The sequence below is a fragment of the Ursus maritimus genome, unplaced genomic scaffold (genome assembly GCF_017311325.1).
Source record: "Ursus maritimus isolate PB19 unplaced genomic scaffold, ASM1731132v1 scaffold_19, whole genome shotgun sequence".
Classification (NCBI taxonomy): domain Eukaryota; kingdom Metazoa; phylum Chordata; class Mammalia; order Carnivora; family Ursidae; genus Ursus; species Ursus maritimus.
Window position 1 is genome coordinate 15080347 of NW_024424341.1, and position 25679 is coordinate 15106025.

At 44.0% G+C, this 25679-nt stretch overlaps 1 protein-coding gene across 2 annotated transcripts; it reads left to right on the plus strand.

The window, feature by feature from the left end:
- The first annotated feature begins 235 nt into the window (after window positions 1–235).
- CCDC113 (coiled-coil domain containing 113) lies at window positions 236–25594 on the plus strand. Of its 2 annotated transcripts, XM_008702579.2 has the most exons (9): window positions 236–416; window positions 1497–1623; window positions 2580–2741; window positions 6038–6193; window positions 7179–7259; window positions 9664–9819; window positions 14706–14813; window positions 24318–24473; window positions 25443–25594. In XM_008702579.2, the coding sequence occupies exons 1-9, from the start codon at window positions 316–318 to the stop codon at window positions 25527–25529; spliced, it is 1134 nt and encodes a 377-aa protein (XP_008700801.1). In that variant the 5' UTR covers window positions 236–315; the 3' UTR covers window positions 25530–25594. The 2 variants fall into 2 exon arrangements, with proteins under 2 accessions (XP_008700801.1, XP_008700802.1); XM_008702580.2 differs by lacking the exon at window positions 7179–7259.
- The last annotated feature ends 85 nt before the right edge of the window (window positions 25595–25679 follow it).

Sequence of the window (25679 nt, forward strand, 5' to 3'; positions counted from 1 at the left end):
TACAAGGTTGTCGCAAGGATTTGCATAAACTATGCTTAACACGGTGCCAAGGGCATAGTAAGTGCGGCGCAAACAGTAGCTGCTAGTATTATTATGTTAAGAATGATCTTTGAAGCGGAGATGTCTGCGCTCCGGTGAGCACGGAGGAGGGCGGAGCGGCGCCGGGCGGAGCTTCTGGAAGTCCCGCCCCTCACGCACGCGTCCGGTCGCTCAGGCAACGCACGGCTAGGTCGTAGCCCGCGTGACGCTCGGCCGCTAGCGCACAGCGCTCTTGGCTTCACAGAGCATTGGCAAGGGCCACTTTTGGGGTGCGTGATGACTGACGAGGACTCTGACACCCCTGTCAGCGAGTTGCAAGGCGGGGAGGAGAACGACCTGCCTGTTATCCAGCTTTGTGGGCTGGTGGAAGAGCTCAGGTACGGCCGGCCCGCTTCCGGAGGTTCGGAGGTCAATTGTACAACTTATTGGTCTCACGGCATATCCCGCTCTAGCAGTTGAACAGATGTACCTTCTATATGTCTATACATAGTTGAGGTCAGAACTGAGGTAATATTATTAATAGCTACAATTTTTTGAATGCCTGTTATGTGCCCATTATTTTGCACGGAGGACCTTCTATAATGGCACAGTAGCCCTAGAAAGTGAGTGAGGAACCAAGACACAGAGGTTAATTCACTTTCCTAGTCAGTGGTGGTGCCGGGATTCAGACTCAGGTGCGACTCCACAGCCGACGCTGGGAACATGACATGCTGGAAAAAAAAAAAAGGCGCTTTGATTTCTCGGGCTTTCCATTGAGTCTTTTCCATTAATCCTAAAATTCAGCCTACAGGAATTCACTCAGTAGTATATGAAAATATCCAAGCTGTTGATATGTGTGTATATATATATATATATGCATAACCTGTGTGTTATATATATGAAAATGCTAAAAAGGTCAAAATCTTGGCAGGCATATACAGGATAAACTCTAGTTGTCATCTCTAGTTGTTTAAAAACCATCTGTTCAAAGCTTTTCCACCATTTATAATACACTTCTTGTGGATACTTCATCTCTCCGGTGCTGGAGAGAACAGCTGAGAAACATAAACCAAAGGAAACATCCAAAGATTGTGGCTATGTAATAACTTTCAAGCATGTAGTAATTCAGAAGGAATTTCACAAATGGGTTAGAGGATACTGGAAGGTGGAACTTGTAGCTTCATCTCAGCAACAATTTTCAAAATGATCCCAGGTCTTTCAACTTTGTGGCTCATTAGACATTAAAAAAAATCAAATACTTAAACAGCACTTAGTGTGTGCCAGGCACTGTTGTAAAGGCTCTGTTTGCATTCGTTATTGCAACCCCGGATAATGGGTACTGTTATTCCCATTTTACAGATGAGGAAATTGAGGCGCCAAGAGGTTAAGTGTATTGCAGAAGGTCATATGTAATAGCTATAAAGTGTTAAATACTAGTTATTTGGGGTTTAAACTTACTCAGGTACCCTGTCTTGCAGCTATGGAAACTCTGCTCTGAAAGCTGAGACAGAGATGTTTGAGAAATATTATAATAAACTGGAGCCCAGGGATCAGCGACATCCACGATTATCGGAAATTAAAATGTCAGGAGCAGAATTTGCACAGGTACACTGTGGAGACCTAAGAATTCTTTTATTCTGTCTGTCCCTTTAGATGCGAGGGGTATTTGGTCTCTGCCTTTGGTGTGCCCTCTTTGGCCAAGTGGCATGTGATTTTCTCCCTGTGCTACTTGTGATTCTTCCTTCCCTCCCTAGTTTCTCTTTCAAGTGAATGTGAAGGGAATCAATTTCAATTAATAGTGGATTGACTGACCCAGAATATCTTTGTTTGAAATAATTCCCTTAAATTGGGGGACTCAAGTGTTTACAAAGCCCAGCTAGCCACAGATAGGAGCGAAGTGGGTCTGCTGTGGCCACGGGAGAGTTCCTTGCCCATCTAAAAGTCCAACCAGGTGGCCTGCTATTGCCAGAGCAGCTGATTTTACAAGAGAAGCTGGAAATCTAGATTATTCTGGTGGAACCTCCTGATTTTCAAATGTGGGTACTTAATTTTTGAAAATTTTAAACTGGATGTAAATATATTTACACATTTTGAAGGCCAGTCTCATGTCTCTTCAGGCCCACATGTTCCCTGGGGCCATCTTCTGGTGACCTTTGGCTTAAATGTGTAGAGAACCAAAATATTTTTGTCTGGTTTTTTAGCTGAACACTGTGCCCCCAGATGCCATTTCTCTTCTGTGTTCAGTTTAGGAAGCATTGAGACCTGGGCTTCCCCTGACACTGACTTGAATGCTAGTTTATAGCAGGTTCACAGTCCTTCCACACCCTCAAGACACTTTCCCTTATTTATTTCAGTTCATTATCCACCATAGGCCTTTGAATTCTTTAGCACGGGGCCTTAGGCTGACTTGTGAAATACATATCATTTTGGGCCCAATATCCTGAATCCTTTCGTGTTGACTTTGTTCTCTCTGTCACTTGAGTTGTCATTTTGATGCCCAACTTCAGCATCAATTCCAACTTGATCAATTCCTACTGGGCTTTGTTTTTCTTGTATTGTAGTTACGAGGCAGGCGTAGATCCAAATCCCGCGTAGGTACGGACCGTGTCATAGGCCTCAGTTGCGACCAAAAATGTGAGCTTGTCCAAAAGGAGCTGGAAGACATGAAGGATGAAATAAGGCACATGAGAGCAAATGCCGAACGAGACCTGCAGCATCATGAGGTATACCATTTTCTCTGTAGCCCATCCTACCTGGGCTCCCCACTTCCACCTCATCAAGAAGTATGTGTGTTCATATAATTTTTCTTATTTTGAAAGAAACATAAGTAGGAGAAGACAAATTGAAGGCCTTCTTTTAAGGAGCTTCCCGCCTGCTTGAGGAGACAACACATTTAAAAAAATTTTTTTAAGATTTATTTTATTTTATTTATTTGAGAGACACAGAGAGAGGGAGGAAGAGTGGGGGGAGAGGGAGAGGGAAGCTCAAGCAGACTCTATACCAAGCGTGGAGCCTGACACGGGCTTGATCTCACAAGCCTGAGATCATGACCTGAGCTGAAACCAAGAGTCAGATGCTTAATTGTGCCACGCAGGCACCCCTAAACTTCTTAAGTGGAAAATTTCAAAAGTGCACACATGTTCAGAGGCTAGCACAGTGGACCCCTCTGTACTCAACAGCCACATGCAGCAGTCATGAACATATGGCCACCCTTGTTTCCTCCATATTCCAATTTCTCTCTCATGATAGGCCACTGGGCTATTATGAAGTGACACCTCAATATATCATTTATCTATAAATATTTCAGTATATGGCGCTAAAATATGGATTCTTGTTTTTTTTTTAAGATTTTATTTATTTACTTGAGAGAGCGAGAATGAGAGCACGAGCTGAGTGAGGGGCAGAGGGAGAAGCAGGCTCTCCACTGAATTGGGAGCCTGATGCAGGGCTCAGTCCTCGGACCCTGGGATCATGACCCAAGCTGAAGGCAGATGCCTAACTGAGCCATCCAGGTGCCCCTAAGATATAGATTCTTAAAAAAAAAACCCACAATAACCGTAAATGCCCTTAAAAATGCATGGTAATTCCTTAATAATATAAGGAGTCTGGGGTTTAAGTCACTGAGTTAGCTGAAAAATCCTTTAAATCGTCTTCTGTGTGCAGCACGCATGACCATGGTCCATGTTTTGTTGGAGACCAATAATGGTCAGTTTTCCTCCAGAGAAGAAACATCACTGTTAATTCAGTTGCCCATGGAATGTAGTTGTTGGCTTATATTAGAGAGCACTATTGTATGAAGGACAGATATTTCTGTTCTGTTTCTAAATGTTTCTGTTTCTTTTTTTTTTTTTTAAGATTTATTTATTTATTAGAGAGAGACAGCCAGCGAGAGAGGGAACACAAGCAGGGGGAGTGGGAGAGGAAGAAGCAGACTCATAGCGGAGGAGCCCGATGTGGAGCTCGATCCCATAACGCCGGGATCACGCCCTGAGCTGAAGGCAGACGCTTGACCGCTGTGTCACCCAGGCGCCCCTAAATGTTTCTGTTTCTAAACCTGGGCACGCAGACTCACACTCATTGTCTCCAGAGGGACAGATCGGTAGACTCATGTCTTTATTGATGGAATCATCTATACCACATAAACCTAACCTTCCCCCCATTTGTGCCCTCCCCCCTTGCTAAACATGCGTTGTTTTTTTGTTTTTGTTTTAAGATTTTATTTATTTGACAGAGAGATACACAGTGAGAGAGGGAACACAAGCAGAGGGAGAGGGAGAAGCAGGCTTCCCACTGAGCAGGGAGCCTGACGTGGGGCTCGATCCCAGGACCCTGGGATCATGACATGAGCTGAAGGCAGACACTTAATGACTGAGCCACCCAGGCACCCCTAAACACGCATTGTTGAATTATAGCATGTTAATGTGGGCTAGTGTGGCCAAAGAAGATGTTTTTGAAGAGGTAGGGCTATACATAGGGCTTGACATGATCTTGAAGAACGATGAGGAATAAAGTAGAGGACTAGGAAAAGAAGGGCCCCCTAGGTCAGGTGAATGACAGGAGCAAGGAAGTGGAGGTGGGAATGAATGGGCAAGTCCAAGACATCGAGGGGACCGGTGTGATTGGGGGGCTGTATGAGGAAATCCATTTGAGTAGGGCTATGAGGCCTTGAGAGCCAGGCAGGGGAGTTTATCTTTGATGCCTTAGAAAGCAGGACCCTGATAAGGTTGGCTGAGTAGGAGAGTGAGTGATACGTTGAAAGTGGCAGTTACCGTGGATTGATGTTCCGGCACGGGAAGACCATGGGGAGGGCAGGGACTGGCCAGAGAAGTGAGATGCTTTTGCTTCTTGGTGCCCAGGGACAAAGCCGGGACAAAGATGATTTGCTCTGTAGCTATGGATATCTTTTCATTTTATTCTTTCAAATAATGTGTGCACGTGTTTGTGTTTTCTTATTTAAAGACAATCTCTATGTTGTAGCAAAATTTTGAATGTACAGGTAAGATAAAGGAACATTTGTAAACATCCACAGTCCACCCAGAGATAATTAGTGTTGACTCTTGTGTGTATCTCCTAGCGTTTAGATTATTTTCTAGGCATATTTGAATTTTCTTTATAAAAAGTATTATATTATTTTGTAAATTGTATTTTGCACTTACTGTCTTTCCATGTCAATACATATATTCATTTATAGCATCTTTTTTCAAATTACTGAAGTGTATATATAGTAAGAGCGTTGGTCTCCCTAGTAATCCGTCTCTCCAGATGTGACTGTGGTGTAATGTTTTGGTATATATCTTTTATCCAGATATTTTTTATATCCTATCACATTATATTAATGTTATAATTTTTAGTGGATAAGTAATACTTCAGAGATACCTGAGGCCCTGGTTTTGTTTTTCACTCCCTTCTTATGGATACCCCCCTTTTTTTGAGGCCTGCTTTTTTTTTTTTTTAATTTTATTTATTTATTTGAGAGAGAGACAGCGAGAGAGGGAACACAAGGCAGAGGGAGTGGGAGAGGAAGAAGCAGGCTCCCAGGGGAGGAGCCTGACGTGGGGCTCGATCCCAGAACACCGGGATCACGTCCTAAGCTGAAGGCAGACGCTTAACGACTGAGCCACCCAGGAGCCCCTGAGGCCTGCTTTTTAAAAAAAATTTTATTAATTTTTTTGAGAGAGAGAGCATGCACGAGCGGGGGGGAGGGGCAAAGGGAGAGAGAGAAGCAGACTCCCTGCTAAGCAGGAAGCCTGATGAAGTGGGGCTTGGTCCCAGGACCTGGAGATCATGAACTGAGCCAAAAGCAGATGCTCAACGGACTGAACCACCCAGGAGCCCCGGGACCTGCTTTTTAATAATAACATTCATATAGTCAAATTTGTATCTTACAGATATATTTCTAAGGCTAAGAAGAAACATTATGTATTAGGACACAAAGAGGCCTGAGAACTTAGGTTTCCTTAGAGGGAGATGTCCCTGAGGATTTTTGGAAACTGTTCTTTCTCTGTGCTGACTCCTCCAGGCTATCATTGAGGAAGCTGAAATTCGATGGGCTGAAGTTCAGAGAGCAGTGCATGAGTTTAAAAAAGATATTCTAAAAACCATATCCAAGAAGAAAGGGAGTATTTTGGCCACTCAGAAAGTGATGAAGTACATTGAGGACATGAACCGCCGGAGGGTGAGTTGGAAGGAGGCTGGGGCTCAGAAAGGGAGAGTAGATTCATAGGATGCAGACATAAAAATGACCCATGTGAAGCAGCCCCGCTCCATTTGGTCCACCATAAATGCTGTCTACACTTGCGGAGTTATTGCATCCCCCCAAGTGCGTGTCTTAAAATGCACATTTATCAAGGCTAGAGTCAATCAGTCCAGCTGAATATTAATAGTATCTCAGACTGATTTTTTTTTCTTTTTTATTGTTGCTGTTTGTTTCAAGATCTGATATGTTTTCTAGAGAAAAGTGGTGCGAGTCCATCTAGTCAGGTGACTGCGTGGAGGGGGGCAGGTAAATCTCAAGCTCTTTAAGTTCCGTTATTATAACCATGAGACATAAAACGTTCCTTCACGTTCAAAGATTTTGTAGCATGTCAAGCTTTGGATCCTGAACATAGTAAGGGTTACTAAATCTAACATGTTATAAGTGATGAAAATTATATAAACTACCAAGAGAATAAAAGACCAAAGAATCATAAGTTTGTTTTGTCAGGAATATGCCCAAATTATCTTGAATTGAAAAGCAGTAGAAAATTTGCGTAGAGGAGACCAAGTTACCTCTGCTTCTTGGTCATGAGTGAAGTGTTTTGTTTTTCTTTTTAAAGATTTTATTTATTTGAGAGAGAGAGCACACGCAAGTGGGGGGAGGGACAGAGGGAGAGGGAGAAGCAGACTCTCTGTTCAGCAGGGAGCCCGATGCAGAACTCCATCCTAGGACCCTGAGATCATGACCTGACCCCAAGGCTGACACTTAACCAACTGAGCCACTCTGGTGCCCCTATCATAAGTGAAGTGTTACAGCAATACCAGCTTGGGTAAATGTAAAAGACCTAAAAGTAAATGCTGAATGTTAGGGCTCAAGGTTTGGTTTTCATCCCCAGACCTACCAACTTTTCAAACCAACAGGGAAGATGAAGAGAAGTGGATTAAAGTTTACTTGTATTTTTTAGGATAATATGAAGGATAAATTACGTTTGAAAAATGTTTCTCTCAAAGTGCAGAGGAAAAAGATGCTTTTACAGTTGAGGCAGGTATGTGACTTGCTCTTTCTTCCTTTCTTTCTCTCTCTCTTTCTTTCTTCCTAAGGTTACCGTGGAAGGTAGAACAGTGCGTTCCCAAAGATGTCCATGTCCTAATTCCTGGAGTCTGTGAATCTGTTACCTCACATGGCAAAAGGATTTTGCAGAGGTGATTAAGTCAAGGATCTTGAGATAATCTTAAAATAATCTCCCCTTGACTCAAAGAGAGATTATCTTGGATTATGTGAGTGGCCCCAATATAATCCCAAAGGTCCTTGTAAGAGGGAGGCAGGAGAGAGAGATGGAATGCTGCAAGCAGAGATCAGAGTGATGAACTTTTAAGGCAGAGGAAGGAATCGTGAACGAAAGAGAGCAGGCAGTCTCTAGAAGCTGGGAATGGCAAGGAAATAGATTCTCCTCTAGGGCCTCCAGGAGGAATGCAGCTCTGCCAGCACCAAGAACCATTTTGGACTTCTGACCTCATGAGCTGTAATGTAATAGGTTTTTGTTTTAAGGCACTGAGTTTGCGGTGATTTGTCACAGCAGCGATAGGAAGCTCCTACAGTCACAGTGCCGGCACATCTGTAGATGGAGTTGGCTTGAATTTAAAAGACCCTCGTGATGTACTTGTTGACCTTTTTTGGTGAGTGTGGCCTGGGTGGCACAGTTTGAGGGTGCTTTGGTTGCCTGTGCAGCGCCTAAAGTCTCCTGATTGAAGGCCATAAGCAGACCTGGCCCAGGGCCTCTCGAATGTGATTACATGGCTCCATCCCTCCTAGCTCAATATTTTTTTAATTAACTCGAATGTGGGCACTGACAGCTTGTGCATTAGAGGTGGCCACTGACAACCACACAGAGTTGTGCAGGAGAATTAACGCATCCGGAACTGTTGCCTGATTGACTTGGGATCCTGAAAGACAGCAAGCTGGGACAGCTTCAACAACACGAAGTGACTGAGGACAAATGTAAGCTCCTCCGTTTTGATCCCCCAAGATGTCTGCACAGGTACCAGGTGGCTTAACCGTAGCGTATCTGATAAAATCAGCTCAGCCGGAGGTGACGTTGTGGCCTGGGCTACACCCAGAGAACCACAGGGCCCCCCCAAGAAAGGGGTGGGCTTGCTCCTCTTGTTCTGAGCAGCTCTACCTGGAGCACCGCGTCTCTGTGAGAGCTGCACTCTTGAAAGAATTGGTACTGTAGGGCTCACACAGGAGAGGGAGCTGAAGAGCACGGGGAACAGAGCCCGTCAGACAGCCTGGGGCTGATGGGCCCAAACAGACTCAGGAGGGCCTGCTGCGGGCTCCCAGTGCACATGCTGTGGGGAGGACAGAACGCACTGCCCTGGAGGTCCCCAGCGAAGAGAAGGCCAGAGTGGCTGTGTCAACAAAGGAGATTTGAGATTATGAGATGAGTGTAAGAAAGAAGTAGAGAGGAGTTGTCTCCGGATAGAGAGTTCCTGCCACTCCAGGCTTTGTGCAAGCTCACGCATCCTGAGGACGGGATTTAAGTGGAAGAGAGGGAGGAGACGGGTGACTTTTAGCCTAAAAGCCATTGCTGCACAAAGCTGAGACTGAGGTGGTCCTGTTCCGAGGCGCTCATGGACTTGCAGGGAGTGGGGATGGTAGGGAAAGGCAGGATGTATAACTGCTAATCCAGAGGCTACAGCAGCGGGGACCACAGAGCCACAGCGGGGGATTTGCCTCATGTGGAAGATGGTTTAGGAGTGTTTGAGCTGGAGGATACGTCATTACTGGGGCTTAAGGAAATTGTTGTGTTGGTTTAGGGGAAAGGGAAAAAGCCTCCTCAGAGGTAGTATTGCGTGGGTAGAGCGTGGGGCTGAGGAACAGTTCCCGGGTTTGGCTCTTGCCTACCACCAATGTAAGATGGCCTAGACCTGGTGGGGCAGGTAAGACGGGCCAGGTCGGGGAGGGAACCCAGTACCCTGATACAACCACAGGTCAGGAATGTCATGTGATCACAGGAAGGGAATTTACAGGCTGCTGGTCCTGGTTTTCCAGGGTAAAAATAACTTTTATATGGTCTCCTTCTTATTCTTCTTTCATAGCCCTGTCTAGACACTACCTCTTGTGGGAAACCTTCCCTGACCCAGTCTTCCATTCTTCTCTGGCCTGGCTGAGGGGCTTCCGTGTGCCCTCTGCCCCTCCCACTATACCACACTGTGACCTCTGTGAACCCTGGTTGAATATGTGTTCCTTGAGGCCAGGGAGTATTGTATTTGTTCAGATCTCCACCCCAGAGCCCTGCACCATGCCTGGCACCAAGCAGATCCCCAGTCCATGTTTGTTGAATGACTGAATGATGACTGACTTTCAGAATCTCATCCAGAACTGCAAGGTGTGAGTCAGATTCCAAAGTCACAACCTCACATCATTTCTTTCTTCTTTCTGAGCTATAGAAGGAAGAGGTGGGCGAGGCCCTCCATGATGTTGATTTTCAGCAGCTGAAGATTGAGAATGCTCAGTTTTTAGAGACAATCGAAGCAAAGAATCAAGAACTGATCCAGCTAAAGCTGGTGTCTGGAAACACCCTGCAGGTCCTCAGCGCATACAAAGTAAGGTCCGCCCTGATGCCCAGGCCCCCGAGGCCTCCCACATCCCCCTTTCCAGCCACAGTGAGGTTCCTGTGCACCCCTGCGGTGCTACACAAAGGCTTGGGGTTCTTCCGTCTACTGTTGCTCCCTGATTTCTTTTGACAAAGCCATTCTTCTCAAATACTCTAAATGTTCCCACAACCCTAGCTGTGCATTGCAACCACCCAGAGAACTTTTGTTTTTTTTTTAAGTTTACAAACACCCTAGTCCAACCGTGACCAGTTGAATTAGGGGATGAGGGCCATGCATCTATTTTTTTTAAACCCCCCCCATGATTTTTATGCATAGTGAGTTTTGAGAACTAACCACATTTAGGGCCCTATTTAATTTAGGCCTGTAAGAGGCACTTCCCTGCTTAAAACCCTTCAGAAGAAAACTCTCCTAGCTAAAGATCAGAAAACGAATATATAATTCCTCATCCACACAAAACCCTTGTGGGAGAAAAAGAGGTACTAGTAATAATTAAGCAGGGACTATAGCCATGAATACCCAGCCACCCTGCCAGCAACTGTATAATGCAATAGTCAGCTAACTGTGGGCCAGAGTATCCTGCCCACTGGCCTGTGAGCTAAGAATGGTTTTTACAGAAGGATATTTGTAACCAATTCGATAGAGAATGCTACCTTTGAAACCCAATTAAGCAAAATTGATTTCTCCCCCAGAAATTCCATTCTTCTCATTAGTAGACCTGTATTCCAGAATGTACGTAATGATTATATTTTGAATTTCATCAATAAAACGTGTGGAAATTTGTTTTTTTCTTTTGTTAATATAAGTAATTACATAATATCCTCAATTTTGCCTATTGGCCTGCAAAGCCTAAATATTTGCTATCTGGCCTTTTACAGAGCAAGGTGGCTGACCCCTGGCCTAGTGCCCACAGGATGCTGGTGGCTCCAGGCTTAGGTAACTCTCAGGTGGTCTTCATTCGGCCCACACAGTGTCATTTTAAAATGTAAATTTGGAAGTGTTTAGATTAGACCATTATGGTTTTTTTTTTTTTTTAAGATTTTATATATTTATTTGACAGAGATAGAGACAGCCAGCGAGAGAGAGAACACGAGAGGGGGAGTGGGAGAGGAAGAAGCAGGCTCCTAGCGGAGGAGCCTGATGTGGGGCTTGATCCCAGAACGCTGGGATCACGCCCTGAGCCAAAGGCAGACGCTTAACGACTGTGCCACCCAGGCGCCCCTAGACCATTATGTTTGTCCAACACTTTCCTTTTAAAAATGAAAAACCTGAAGTCCAAAGAGAGAGGAATTTCCAGCTTCAAGCAACAAGTCTGTGACAGGGCTGAGGCTCCTAGTCCAGCACGTGTCCCACCTAACCCAACTGCCTCCCCTCGGCATAAAGCCTGTAGACAACATTGTGCTGGCATTTTGAAATTTATGTGTCATCCGTCTGCAACAGATCATCCACTTTGATCTTATCAGTGGTTAGCTTATCTGATCACTGTTGTTTCAAGATGAAGCCAATACCCGTGACTCCTGAGCCCTTGTTGGCTGGAGAGCTGGGTAGTACGTGGTTACGTATGATCTTGATCATATCCTGTGGAATCAATTTAAGTAGCACAGGGCCTGTCAGGTCTTGTGTAGAAGAGCCAGAGGTTTGGAGTGGAGCTACTGGTTTATAAAATGAAACTGCCAGGTCCAGGGCCTGAGCTCTTTAGGACAGGTCTAAACGCAGAGGACAGATTGTTTGCGACACACATGCAGCAGCAACACAGGCCACAGTGGGTGGAATGGGAGCTTCTCCAGTCAGAATCCCAGGGATCGTCATGCCTGTAGACCTGTTTCAAAGAATAGTAAGCAGATGGTGGAGCTTGGAAGGAGATGCCCACAGGAGTCTTCCGGTGGACACAGCGATGGGTTGAGAGAGAAACAGGCTCATTTCTTCCGTGTGTCAGTTCTTTGGTCTTCTGGGAGAAATGGAGGCGGAACAACTGTTGAGTTTTGGAGTCAGGCCTCAGCTGGATTTGCATGGAGATTCCACTAGGGACCATGGGTCAGAGGAAGGTTTTTGTGACTCGCCACCAGAACAGAGCTCTGGCTGGTCTGTGCTATGTTCCTAGCACTGAGGACAGTGCCTAGCCAAAGCAAGTCCTCAGCCAGTATGGTCAAATGAGCTGCTAGCAATTGAGGTGTATGTTAGGGGATGGGAGGGTGGCAGGAGGTACCACTTGCATGTAAATATCCAACTCCCACATGTAAGACCTTTTGACAGCATGCAGAATAACTATTACCAGTGTGTTCGCTTTGACAGCACATGTACAGAATAACTGTTACCAAATATACAAGGACCTGTGGCGTGCCAGACACCAGGCTAAGTGCCGAGGGTATAGGTATGAAGGAGACAGATGTGGTCTCTTCTGTCAGTTTGGTGCGTGAGCTTCAGCCAAAGGGGCACCTTTTTCTCCAACTTTATGCTGTCAAGGCCTGCCTGGTGGAATCTGGTAGAATATAAGTGTGTGATGACAGCCATGGTGTGTCATTCCTAACTGACTGTAAACTAGTGATCCCCATGTAAACTAGTGCCTTGTGGTAGGTAGAATTCCAGGATATTCCCCAAGACTCCCCACCCCCTGGTGTATATACCCAGTACAGGCTCCAAGGCGGTGGGTATGATGGGTTCTACTATTAGGTTCTGTTGTTTCTTTCTTTCTTTCTTTTTTTTTTTTAAGATTTTGTTTATTTATTTGACAGAGATAGAGACAGCCAGCGAGAGAGGGAACACAAGCCAGGGTGGGGGGGGAGACGAAGAAGCAGGCTTCCAGCGGAGGAGCCTGATGTGGGGCTCGATCCCGGAACACTGGGATCATGCGCTGAGCTGAAGGCAGATACTTAACGACTGAGCCACCCAGGCATCCCATGGGTTCTGTTCTGTTCTATGATTATGTAATATGATATGCCATAGTTGACATTAAGATAGGGAGATTATTGGATGGGCCTGACCTAATCACATGAACCCTTTGAAGGCAGAGAGTTTTGTCTGGAAGAGGAAGTCAGGATTTGAAATATGGAGGGAATTCTCTAGGTGAGAAGTTCTCCGCTGCTGGCTTGAAGGTAGAGGGACCGTGAAGAGCTGAGGGCCACCTCCTGCTCACAGCTAGAAAGAAACGGAGACATTGGTTTTACACCTTCAAGGAAATGGGTTCTGCCAACAGTCTGTGAGCTTGGAAGAGTACCCCAGCTCCAGAGGAGAGCCAGCTCTAGCCAGCATCCTGATTTCATCCTCAGGGGAGCCTACCTAGCAGAGAATCCAGCCACACAGTGCCTGGACTTCCGACCTGTAGAAATGGAGATAATAAATGGGTGTTGCTTTATGCCACAAAATTTGTGGTAATTTGTTACACAGCGAGAGAAGGCTAAAGTGCCTCTTCAGAAGTGGCCACCTCAAGTGGCTGCTGTCCTGCTCAGAATCACAAATAGCTCTCCTTCTTGAGGGCCCTGCCCCAGCGGAGCCAGGGACTGCCTTGCAGTAGCCTTCGCAGGTCCATTCTTTCCTGCCCTGATTCTCTGCATTGTGGGCTTAATGCCTTCCCTCTGCTCTCGTTTGCTCCCACCTGACTTTCTGGTTTGCAGTGGAGGCCTGCACTGCCTCCCCTTCCCCTCAGCCCACCCCCTTGGTCTGGTCTCTTACCCACGGCGCTTTCCTAAACAGAGCGATGTCGTGCAGGATGTGGAGCAGGACATGAGCCTTAAAGAAGGGAGGATTGATGAGAAGAGGAATGGCGGGGCTGGCCCCCAGTGCCCTGACGTCCCCAGGCAGGTGGCTCCAGGCTTTTCTGCCAGGTCTAAGATTTGATACCCTGAGCATATTGCACCAGCAGCCCCCCTCCCAGGCTTTTCTTCAGCTTGGCATGTTCTCCCCTCCCCTCTTCCCTAGACATGCTCGACAGCCTTTCAGCTCCCTTTCCAGTATCCTTTCCCCCAGGGAAACCTTGACCACAGTCCTCATATTCTCAGTGCCAGGCACGGTTGCGGCTTTACAGACTGTGAGCCGGTATCTTGTCTGGTAGGACCTAGGTTGTCGTGCTGGTCAGTGCCTGGTGCAGGGTGAGTCGTTCTCAGAGTCCGTGGAGTGATCCCCCTGGAGTCACTGGCTTCTGTCACTTGGCTCACTCTTCAGCCCAGCAGAGCATGTCCCAACTCCTCCAGGCTGACCCTTCCCTGCTGGGAGACAATAGTGCAGCAAAGGGGGCGAATCTGAGAAGCAGGGGCCTGGGGGGGCTGGTGACGGGCAGCAGCAATTGATACAAGGGGAAGCTGCAGGGCAGCTGGTGCAGGAGCCCTCCAGGGCCAGTGGCGGTGGAGCTGGGCCCTGGAGTCAGACTGTCTGGGTTCAAACCCTGCTTAACCTCTTATCTCTATGACCCTGGGCAAATTCTTCATTTGCCCATTCGAAGAGTCAGTTCTTCCACCTGTGAAGTGGGATGCCCGTAGCACCTAGTTCACAGGGAGTGTCTCTCTCTTTGTCTGGCAATGGCAGCCATTTGTATGAGTGTTCTCCACGTGTCCAGGGCTGTGCTCAGCACTTTACCACCATTATCTCCCTGAAGCCTCTCCACAGCCCTATGAGGTGACCAGCCCAAGTTTAGAGAGGTTCTGGGACTTGCCCAAAGTTTCTTTTAGTAAATGGTGGGGCAGGATTTGGGTCCTGGTGTGTCCGGCCACTCTGCGGGTCTTTACTTCCCCTACCAAGTAGGTAGGTATCAAGATTCTGAGAAAGGCAGGCTCAAGTTCCTGGATGGTCTTGGCTGTCATCCTGCTTAATAAAGAGCTGTCTGTCCTTCCTGTAGTTCTGAGTGATCATTTTTGCTCAAGACTTGCTGTGTTGTTATATTTCAGAGCAAGCTACGCCAAGCAATGGAAATGTCCATCAATCTGGACAAGGAGATCTTGCTGAGAAATGAGTTACTTGAAAAAATTGAAAAAGAAACCCTACAAGTAGAAGAGGTAGGAGAGGGTAAAATATGCTGTTTCTGATGTTTGTTTCCTTCTGCCTACAAAGGCATGAGCCAATGTACACCAAAACTCAAGCCATCTTGGTTTTTGTCTAGAAAAGCCTAGACCATAAAAGTCAAAATAACTCTGGGCCATTGAAAGAGGAAATGGGGGTACCTGGAGACTCATAGTCCAGTAGTATTTTACTTCTGGGTTAGGGTCTAGAGTCAGAAAAATTGTGTAGAAAAGACGAAATCATCTAGAAATCATGTAGTGTCCAAATAACCCTCGAGAATTCCTTAAGTGACCCATAAAGTACCATACTCAAAGTGTCTTGTATACAACATCACAAAAAAGCCTGTAATGCTCATAATCATCTAATTGGTATGAGAAGTACACATGCCAAAATATAGTGTCTTTTGTAAAGGAGAGTTCTTTAAGTGTGTAATTTTCACTCGGTGTGGTGGATGCTGGGATGACAGGCCTGGGACTTCTGTCCTGAGCCCACTGCCGGGCCTGCGGTCACTGTGGGAACAGACATGTGGCGTGATATGAGCTCCTTCCATCTCCATTGTGATTTAGTGCTCTCACCATTTTGCTGAGCACGTACAGTTGAATTCAGCGAGCTAAATACACCAAGGATGTGACTCAAAGGACTTTTTCGAAAGATGGGGGAAAGAGCATAAGCTTTGGTGTTGCCAGGTTTTAGCTTTGAACAAGCCTTTTATTGAGAGAGGCCTCAGTTTCCGCATCTGTGAAGTAGGTGTCACAGGCCTTGTGATCCGTTAGGACCAGGAGAACCGACACCTGCACAAAAGCAGGTCTCAGTACAGAATTGCCAGTAACAAAGTTAGAGCAAAAGTCTGTGCTCTCCCCATGCAGGATTTCTGTGGTATTTGTTTGGGTGGACATTTATTAGATTACAAGTAAAACATAACATCAGTTTTTAAAAGCCTGACAGTCACTGCTTAGTATATTTTAGTTTTCTTGTGAACTTTTTTTTTTAACAACTCTGTTGGGTTATAATTCACATACCATATTATTCACCTATTTAAAGTACACATTTTGGTGGTTTATAGTGTATTCCCAGGATGGTGTAATCATCAGCACAATATTTTGGAACATTTTTGTCACTCTAGAAAGAAACCCTGTACCTGCAAGAAATCCTTGTCTGTTCCCCACCTCAGGTCACTCCCACTCTCCAGCCCAGTGACCACTAACCCACTCTCTGTCCCTGTGAATTTGCCTGTTCTGGACATTTCATTTGAAAGGGATCATACAGTATGTAGTCTTTCATGACTGGCTTATTTAACAATATTTTCAAAATTCCTGCNNNAGTATGTTCAGGACTTTGCTTCTTTTCATGGCTGAATCATAGTTGCTTGTATGGATAGACCTCATTCTATCCATTCATTAGTGGGGGGGGTTGTTTCCCATGGGTTGTGTTTGGCTCGTATGAATAATGCTGCTATGAACCTTCACATACAAGTTTTGGTGTACATGTATGTTTTCTTTTCTCTTGGACATACAGCTAAAAGTGGAATTGTGGGTCATATATGGTGATGCTGTGGTTAACATTTAGAGAAACTGTGGCACTGTTTTTGAAAGTGGCTGTACATTTTACATTCCCACCAAGGTGTGTGGGTTCTGATTTCTGCACATCTTCACCAACACTTGTTATTTTGGGAGTTTTTAAATTTGTTTGTTTTTAATGGCTGTCCTCGTGGGCATGAAGTGATATACCTCACTGTGGTTTTGATTTGAATTTCCCTAATGACTAATGACATTGAGCAGTCTTTCATTTGCTTATTGGCCACGTGTGTTTTTTTGAGAATTGTCTGTTCAAACCCTTAGCCCCTGAATAAGTTTTTAATTGAGTTATTTGTCTTTTTGTAATTGAGTTGTAAGAACTCTTTATGTATTCTGGATTCAAATACCTTGTCGGATATATGATTTGCAAATATTTTCTCCCATTCTGTGGGTTTCCTTCTCACTTTCTTGAAGATGCTATTTATAGTTTTTAATTTCGGTGAGCCGCAGTTTATTTTTACTTTTGCACTTGAGCTTTTGGTGTTGTATCTAAGAAACCATGACCTAATATCATGAAGATTCAGTCCTATGTCTTCTGTTACAAATTTTATAGATCTTACATTTCAGTTTATGATCCATTTTGAGTTAATATTGTAAATGTTGTGAGGAAGGGGTCCAAAACCCGAGAGAAGAAAGGAGATAAAGTGTGGGGTTTTTTTTTGTTTGTTTTGTTTAAGTAGGCTCCACGCTCAGTGTGGATCCCAGTGCAGGGCTTGAACTCATGACCCTGAGATCAAGACCTGAGCTGAGATCAAGAGATCAAGAGTTGGATGCTCAACTGACTGAGCCGCCCGTGTGCCCCAGAGATGAAATATGTTCACAGAGTTTGTTGTATTAGCCTTCCTCTTTACCATTGTGTGGTTCTCTCCATTTCTTCCTCTGGACTCAAGTTACCATCTGGTGTTATTTCCTTATTCAAATATAGCTTTGTTTCACCCTGCCTTCTTTTCGCTGTTATTGTCAAATATATTATGTTTTTATATGTCCCAGGTCCACAAAAGAATTATATACCTATTGCTTTATGAATTGCTTTTTAAACCAGTTAATAGAAGGAGAATAGGCAGTTTTCTTTTGTCCTTTATAGTTACTTACCTAATCACCTTTACCTGTGCTATTTGTATTCTTCACATGGGTTTAAGTTACTTTCTGGTGTCACTTGTTTTCAGCCTGAAGAACTTCCTTTAGTATATTTTATAAGGCAGGTCTGCTAGCAACGAATTCTCTCAGTGTGTGTGTGTGTGTGTGTTTTTTTTTTAAAGATTTTATTTATTTATTTGAGAGAGATAGAGACAGCCAGCGAGAGAGGGAACACAGGCAGGGGGAGTGGGAGAGGAAGAAGCAGGCTCATAGCGGAGGAGCCTGATATGGGGCTCGATCCCACAACGCTGGGATCACGCCCTGAGCCGAAGGCAGACGCTTAACCGCTGTGCCACCCAGGCGCCCATCTCAGTGTGTGTTTATCTGGGAATGTCTTTATCCTTCATTAAAAAAAAATAAAGTTTATTTTATAATTGAGAAAATTGTGGAGAGTACAGAGTTCCTAGAAATCTCACACCCAATTTCCCCTATTATTAACAGCTTACAGTGGAATATTTATTAAAATTGACAAACCAATATTGATTAATAATTATGATTAATATTATTCATGTAGCCTTGGTTTTTACCTGATGTCCTTTTCTGTACCAGAATCCCATCTAGGATAACACATTACATTCAGTGCCACATCTCCTTAGGTTTCTCTTGGCTGTGACAGTTTCTCAGGCTTTCCTTGTTGTTGATGACCTTGACGATTTTGTGAAGTGGTCAAGTATTTTGTAGAATGTTTCTCTTTTAGGATTTGTCTGCTATCTTTCCTGTTATTAGACTGAGGTTAAATGGTTTTTGGGGAGGAAAATGGCAGAAGTCAAGTGCCACTTTCATCACATCATATCAAGGGAGCATACTGTCAACATGACTTAACCACTGCAGATGATAACCTTGATCACATCCCTGATGTAATATTATTAGGGTTTCTCTACTGTACAGTTATTCTTTCCTCCGATTTTCAGACTCAGCTCTTTGGAAGGATGTTATTATGTGCAGCTCACACTTAAGTGGGGAGTTATAAACTATTTGGAATTCTTCTGTCTGGGACATTTGTCTATTCTCCTCCATCTATTTATTTTTTAATCGTTTATATTAGTGTCAATTCATGGATATTAATTTTCGTATATGTGCTGTCGAAGCAAGCACTCACATTGTTTCACCTTGGGCTTTGGGAGCTCTTTCAGTTGGCTTCTGTGTCCCTTTGACATATCCCCATTTGTGTATGTGTGTGTGTGCATGTGTATGTGTTAACACTTTTTCTTTTCTGGTACTAGAAAATGCTTGAGACTCTTCTATAGTTTCTGCTCCAGCCCTAGAAATAGCCATTTCTCCAAGGAGTCCTAGTTCCTTTTATTTGAGAATAGCATTAGAAACCAAGATCTGAGTATGCTCAGTGTTTGCTTTCATTTTTGAAAGATAGTTTTGCTGGATATAAGATTCTTGTTTGACAGGTTTTTTTCCCCCCATTCAACCCTTAGAATATGTCATCCCACCGCCTTCTGGCCTCCCATTGTTCCTGATGAGGAGTCAGCTTTTGCTCTTATTTGGTTTCCCTTGAATGTGATGAATTGTGTTTTCTCACTGCTTTCAATATTTCCTCTTTGCCTGTCATTCAGCATTTTGGGTATGATGTGTCTGGGCGTGAATTTCTTTCCAGTTTCCTACTCAGGATTTGTTGAGCTTCTTGGATGTGTGGCTTAATATTTTTCATCAAAATAATATTTTTCATCAAATTTTGGAAGTTTTCAGCCATTATTTTCTTGAATATTTCCCCCTTTCTCTTTCTCCTCTCCTCTGTTACTTCCATTACATGAATGTTGGTACACTTAGTAGTGTTCCACACATTTCTCTGAGACTGACTTTTTCTTCTTTTTCCTCTGTGTTTTCCATATTGCATGATCTCTATCAGTCTTCCTTCAAGTTTACTAATACTTTGTTCTGCTGGCTTAAATCTGTGATCTCCTCCCATGAATTTTTCATTTCAGTTATTGTATTGAAAATATTCCAAATTTTCCATTTGTGTTTTAAAAAATAATTTCTGTCTCTTTATAGATATTTCTCTTTGATGAAACATTATCATCATATGTTCCTTTAATTCTTTAAAAATTGTCACCTTGGTTCTTTGAACATGTTTATAATAACTGCTTTGAAGACTTTGCTAAGTCCACCATCTGAACTCCCTCAAAGGTAGTTTTTGTTGCCTGCTTTTTTTCCTGTGTGGGTCACACTTTCCGTTGCTTTGCCTATCTTGTAATTTTTGTTGAAAACTGGACATTTTAGATAATATTATAGCAAGGCTGGATACTAATTCCACCCCCCACTTGCTTATTTAGTTATTTGGCTGGACTAATGTAGTAAAGTCTATTTCTCCTGCTGTTGGTAGCCTCTGGTGTTGCTCCTTAGAGGGGGCAGCCTTAATCATGGATAGTGTCCCTGACAACCAGGAATGATTGGTGTTTCTGCTCAGTTCTCTTTGACTCTTTTCTTTATCTTCCCACTAAGCTTCTGGCTGGTCTGGTTCTATTGGTATCATACCCAGCTGTTAGGCTTCATTAGTTACTAGCTGATTGTTCTGTTGCATTCAACAACACCCTGGGTTCTGATTTAATCAAAGTCAGGCCTCTTTTCAGGGACCTTTTTGGCAGTCTTTGAGGTTTGCTTCAACCCCAGTGGTCTCTTTCTCAGGTTCTGTTAAACATCTAGCTGGTCCTCTGTTTTGCTTTTTGCTACTAAAATTGTGGAATTATGGTCTCTTAATGGTTCTTTCTCTGGTTCTGTTAAACGTCTAGCTGGTCTACTGTTTTGCTTGTTGCTACTAATATCGTGGAACTAACAGCTGCCTCTTAATTGCTCACCCCAAAGATCTCCATAGTTTTCCACAAAGTACTTAGGCATGAACTCCCCACACTTTGTTCCAAATAAAGTCAGTTCTTCCAGGCAGCATTCTAGAGCTCTCTATTTTATAGCCTCTCCTCTTGAGCAAAACTTGTGTACTGCTGCACTGGATCTGGAGATGGGAACAGTGGCCCGCCTGTCTTGTGATAACAGCCCCATTCTACAAGTGGGGTGCCAGGTAGGGATTACAGTTCCTGGTCTTCTCAGCACATCCCTCATAGCTGTAGAACTTTTTTTTTTTTTTAAGATTTTATTTGAGAGAGAGCACGAGCGGCGGTGGGGGTACGAGAGAGGGAGAAGCAGACTCTCTACTGAGCAGGGAGCCCTATGTGGGGCTCAATCCTGGGACCCTGGGATCATGACCTGAGCTGAAGGCAGATACTTAGCCGACTGAGCCACCCAGGTGCCCCAGTAGAACTTATTTTTAATGCCTTGGCTCATGCTCCTTCATTATATTTTATCTTAGGTATTCTTTAATCATTTTCCTCACAAGAGTGTCCACTGATGGTTCCAGGTCCATGTTTAGATCTCCCTACAGGAATATGTCTATGCTAGACATAGCAGATATTCACTGAATGCTTCTTGACAAGTTTTTATTGCATTCTGATAACTTAATTAAAAATAATTTTATTGGTTTGCTCCAAAGTGAATTAAAGCAGTGCTTCTCAAACTGAAAGGTGCAAACTAGACATCTGGGGATCTTGTTAAAATCCAGATTCTGATTGGATAGGTACAAGAGTCTTCATTTTTACCAGTTCCCAGGTGATGCCCGTGCCATAGACTGTACTTTGTGAAGCAAGGAATGAAAAGACAGTGCTAGGCTAGGAAGATTCAACATCATAAAAATGTTAGCTCTGTTTAAGTTGAGTTGTGAAATCATGGTATTCCAATTAAGATAACAAGGAGATTTTTAAAAAATATTTTGTTTATTTGACAGAGAGAGAGACAGCAAGAGAGGGTACATAGCAGGGGGACTGGGAGAGGGAGAAGCAGGCTCCCCGCTGAGCAAGGAGCCTGAGGTGGGGCTTGATCCCAGAACCCTGAGATCATGACCTGAGCCGAAGGCAGACGCTTAACCGCTGTGCCACCCAGGCACCCCTGAAGTTACAGTATTTAAAACAAGGTCATGAATAGACTGGAAGATTAAAGAAAAAAATAGAAGTCCTGTGATAAGCCCAATACAGATCATGTATATGTCAGGTATATGATCAAGTATCTGATAAATTTTTGATATTGACATTTAGTTTATGGGAAAGGTATTACAGTGAGGCACAACCAGATTATTCATTAAGTAATTTGGGATGACTAGGTAGTCATTTAGGAAAAAACAAAGTTGGAGCTATATATATGTTATGGTGAAATTAATCCAGATGTATCAGAGATTTCAATGTAAATGATAAAACCATTAAAGTCCTAAACTTAATAGTGGGAACATTTTTCTTATAATCTTCAAATAGGGGGGACTTTTACAGTATAAAACCCAGAAACCATGAAATCAATAAACTCAGTTATATAAAAGTGAAGTTTTTCTACATAGCAAAAACCATCATATGCAAAGCCAAAAAATAAATAACTGGAAAAATGTGTTGACTAATATCACAGGGAGTTAATTTTCTTAAAACACAAATACTTTTTATAAATTAATAAGAAAAATCTCACAAAAAATAGACAAAATGGGCAAAAGATTAATGCAGTTTATAGAAAAGCTATAGTTTATAGAAAAGACTTATAGAAAGTCTCAAACTTATGAAAAATATTCTACCTCACTCATAAGGAACGCAGAATAAAACTGTAGTGAGAGACCATGTCCCCCCTCTCCTAGATTAGCAATGGTAGAAAATTTGGTAAGGCTGTTGAGAGACTGGGCAAGAACACAGGCAGTCCCAGGCATTGCTGCAGAGCAGAATTGGCTTGATCGTTAGAGAAGGCAGTTTAGCACTCTGTACCAAACACACATGTATGGTCGTGGCAGGGCTTCTCGACCTGGACACCACTGACATTTTGGGTCAGCTAATTCCTTGTTGTGGGGGACTGTCCTGTGCCCTGTAGGGTGTTTAGTGGCATCCCTGGCCTCCCCCTACTAGGTGCCAGTGGCACTCCCTAGTTGTAACAACCAAGAATGTCTCCAGACATTGCCAAATGTCTCCTGGGAGCAAGATTGCCTCCCCCCACCCCCCACCCCCAGTTGAGAACCACTGTCTTAGAACAGGCATTTTCACTTTCAGTTAGTTCATCCTACTGATGTACTTGCATATTTACAGTATGACCTCCACCCAGAAGGTTAGTAATCCCAGCATTGTTTGTTGTACTTGCTGGAGATTGAGCAGCTGAGTGACTGTTTGTGAGGACTTGCTAATTAGGGTACATCTCCACAATGGAAAATGATGCAGCTGTTAAAAAGAATGAGTAGTTTTTTTATGCGCTGATACAGAAAGATCTTCAATATTTATTGAGTAAAAAGTTGAAGGAGTCAAATTGAATAGCATTAGCTACTCTTTGGGCAAAAAAGGTAAATATATATGTTTATAAGAGTGTAGATCTCTAGAAGAATATGCAAAACCTAAAAATAGTGTATGCTTCTGGGAAGAACTGTGTGGCTGGGGACAGGGTGGGTTGGGAGATTGTCACTGTATACTTTTATACCATTTAAATTGCATGTATTGCCTGTTCAAAACAATTGTTAAAATAAAAAACAGGGCGCCTGTGTGGCTCAGTCAGTTAAGCGTCCCACTTCTCGGTTTTAGCTCAGGTCATGATCTCAGGGTTGTGAGATGGTGCCTGGTGACAGGCTCTGCGCTCAGTGGGGAATCTGCTTGAGATTCTCTCTCTCTCCCCCCCTCTGCCCCTCCTGCCTGTGTACTCTCTCTCTCTCTAAAATAAATGTCTTTAAAATAAAATTAAAAAACAAGGACATTGCTAATTCAAAAAATCACTCAATTAAAAGAAAAAGACTAGTTAATTTTACTGTATGATCATTTTAAAAATAAAACTTAAAAAGACAGAGATTCCTCAAAAAATTGAATAACTATTGATCCAGCAATTCTACTTCTAGGTACGTACCCAGTGTAATTGAAAGCGTGAACTCGAAGAGATGTTTGTACACCCATGTTCACAGCAGTATTATTCGTGATAGCCAAGGGGTAGAAGCAGCCCATGTCCATTGGCAGATGAATGGAGAAGCAAAATGTAGTATATACATACAATGGGATATAATTCAGCCTTAAATAGGAAGGAAATTCTACATATGCTACAACATGGATAAGCACTTGAAGACATTATACCGAGTGAAATAAGCCAGTCACCAAAGGACGAGTAGTGTATGATTCCACTTATACGAGGTACTTGAGGAGTGAAATTGATAGAGATGGAAAGTAGGTGGGGGGTTGCCAGGGCTTAGGGGCAGGGGTCCTGGAGAGTCCGTGGTTCATGGGTACAGGGGTTTAGTTTTGCACGATGAAGAAAGTTGTAGAGATGGATGGTGATGAAGCTCGGACAGCACTGTGAACGTACTGAATGCCACAGAACCGCACAGTTAAAAATGGTCAAAATGGGAGGTTTTATGTCATGTGTATTTTACAAAAAGATAGGAAAGTGAGTTGAGACTGATCAAATCAAAGTGTACTGAAGTACATAGCTTTCCCCCAGAAAACCCACCCAACCTAAGAAATCGCAATACGGAAAACAAATTCCTTAATAAAGGAAGGACGAAAGGGAAAAAAGTCTCTGTTAGACCGCACTTAGTGTTTCTGAGCTGGATGAAAACATCACCATTTGTTTAAAAAAAAAAAAAAATCATCATCAGAATCTTGCGATTCTTCCCACTTCATTGAAAATTTCAACATTATTTTGAGAAATACACGGAAGCTGGGGAGAGATGTCAGGGCCATTAAGTCCAGTAAGCAGAACCACCAGGATTCCTGGTTTAATCGGTCCTTCCCAACCCAGGACCGGGCCAAGGCTGAGGCTGTGAACAGGAAGCTCCGCAAACAGCTGGCGGAGTTCCGCTCGCCGCAGGTGATGGTGTACGTGCGGGAGAAGATCTTAAATGCGGACCTGGAGAAGACCATCAAGACGTGGGAAAGGAAAGTGGAGATTGCAGAGGTAAGTCTCAGAGAACCCCAACACAGGCAGTCTTTTATGTCCTTCACCTTCTTGGCTAGGGTTTGCTTTCCAAGCCAAGAATACCAATGTTCGGACATGTAATGGCTGTGAAAAATCTCAGCAGTCCCTTCAAGTCTTATAGGAAAACGAAAGATGCCTTTTCTTTTTTTTTTTTAAGTTCCCTTTTCAGTGTTAGGTACAGGGTCTTTGCAGGTGATCAAGAAGAGACTCAGTAGTAATCATGTGTTTTTAGTTGCTTGTTTTCTTAATGAATTCTGGAAGTTTCTGAATCCCTTCCCCCACCACTGGTGATTTAGTGATTGCTACTTTATATATGGAGAAGCCAGTTTTTTAAAAAAATGAGATAATAATGGATTTTTAATATCACTCAGAGCCTGATTCCATGCATTTACATAGTTGCCGTGGGTCTTTCATTTTTGAGGACCGCATAGCCTTTCCATATGATACAGTGTGCTCAGAGCACCCTAGCCCCTTGTGAGCGTGGAAGAGAAATGGGAAGCATGCAAAGGGTCAGAAAAAAGGGAAGGAAAGCACCAGGTCTGCCACAGGCTGGGTTGCATACTGAGGACACTGGACACATCAGAGTAGCTCAGAAACCCAGGCAGGTCACTTTGGAAGCCCGGCGGTTTCCCATCCAGATCCAGACTCCTTTTCCCACAGTACTTTCTCCTGCCCTTCCTGTGGCTGCTTGGTGGCAGGGAGTGAATTAGGATCCAAACTTAGGCCCATCAGATCTGGAGCTGAGAAGTAGCACTGCAGGAACCTGCAAGCTCTCGCTTCACTGAACAGAAACACGCTCTTGGGAAGTCTTCCTGCCTGGCCCTGCCGCACACAGACCCCTCTGCACCCTCGCAGGGCTAGACGCGGGTTGCATTCTGAAAAATCACAATTGCTTTTTCCCCCAAATGACCTTCTCCCCACCCCCCACCCCCTTTTTCCTTTTTGCAGATGTCCTTAAAAGGCTACCGCAAGGCGTGGAATAAAATGAAAACCACCAATGAGCAGTTGCAGGCAATTTGCCCCCCTGAGAAATAGCCGGAGGGAGGCCACGGCTGCAGACCAGAGTGATCCATTAAAGTAATCAGCTCCTTTCCTGTCAAGGGGTCCTCTCACTGTTCCCTGTGCTGCTTGGTGTCCCCGACTCTCCGGCCGGGCTGCCGGGCACTCCCCAGGCCACATTTGCCC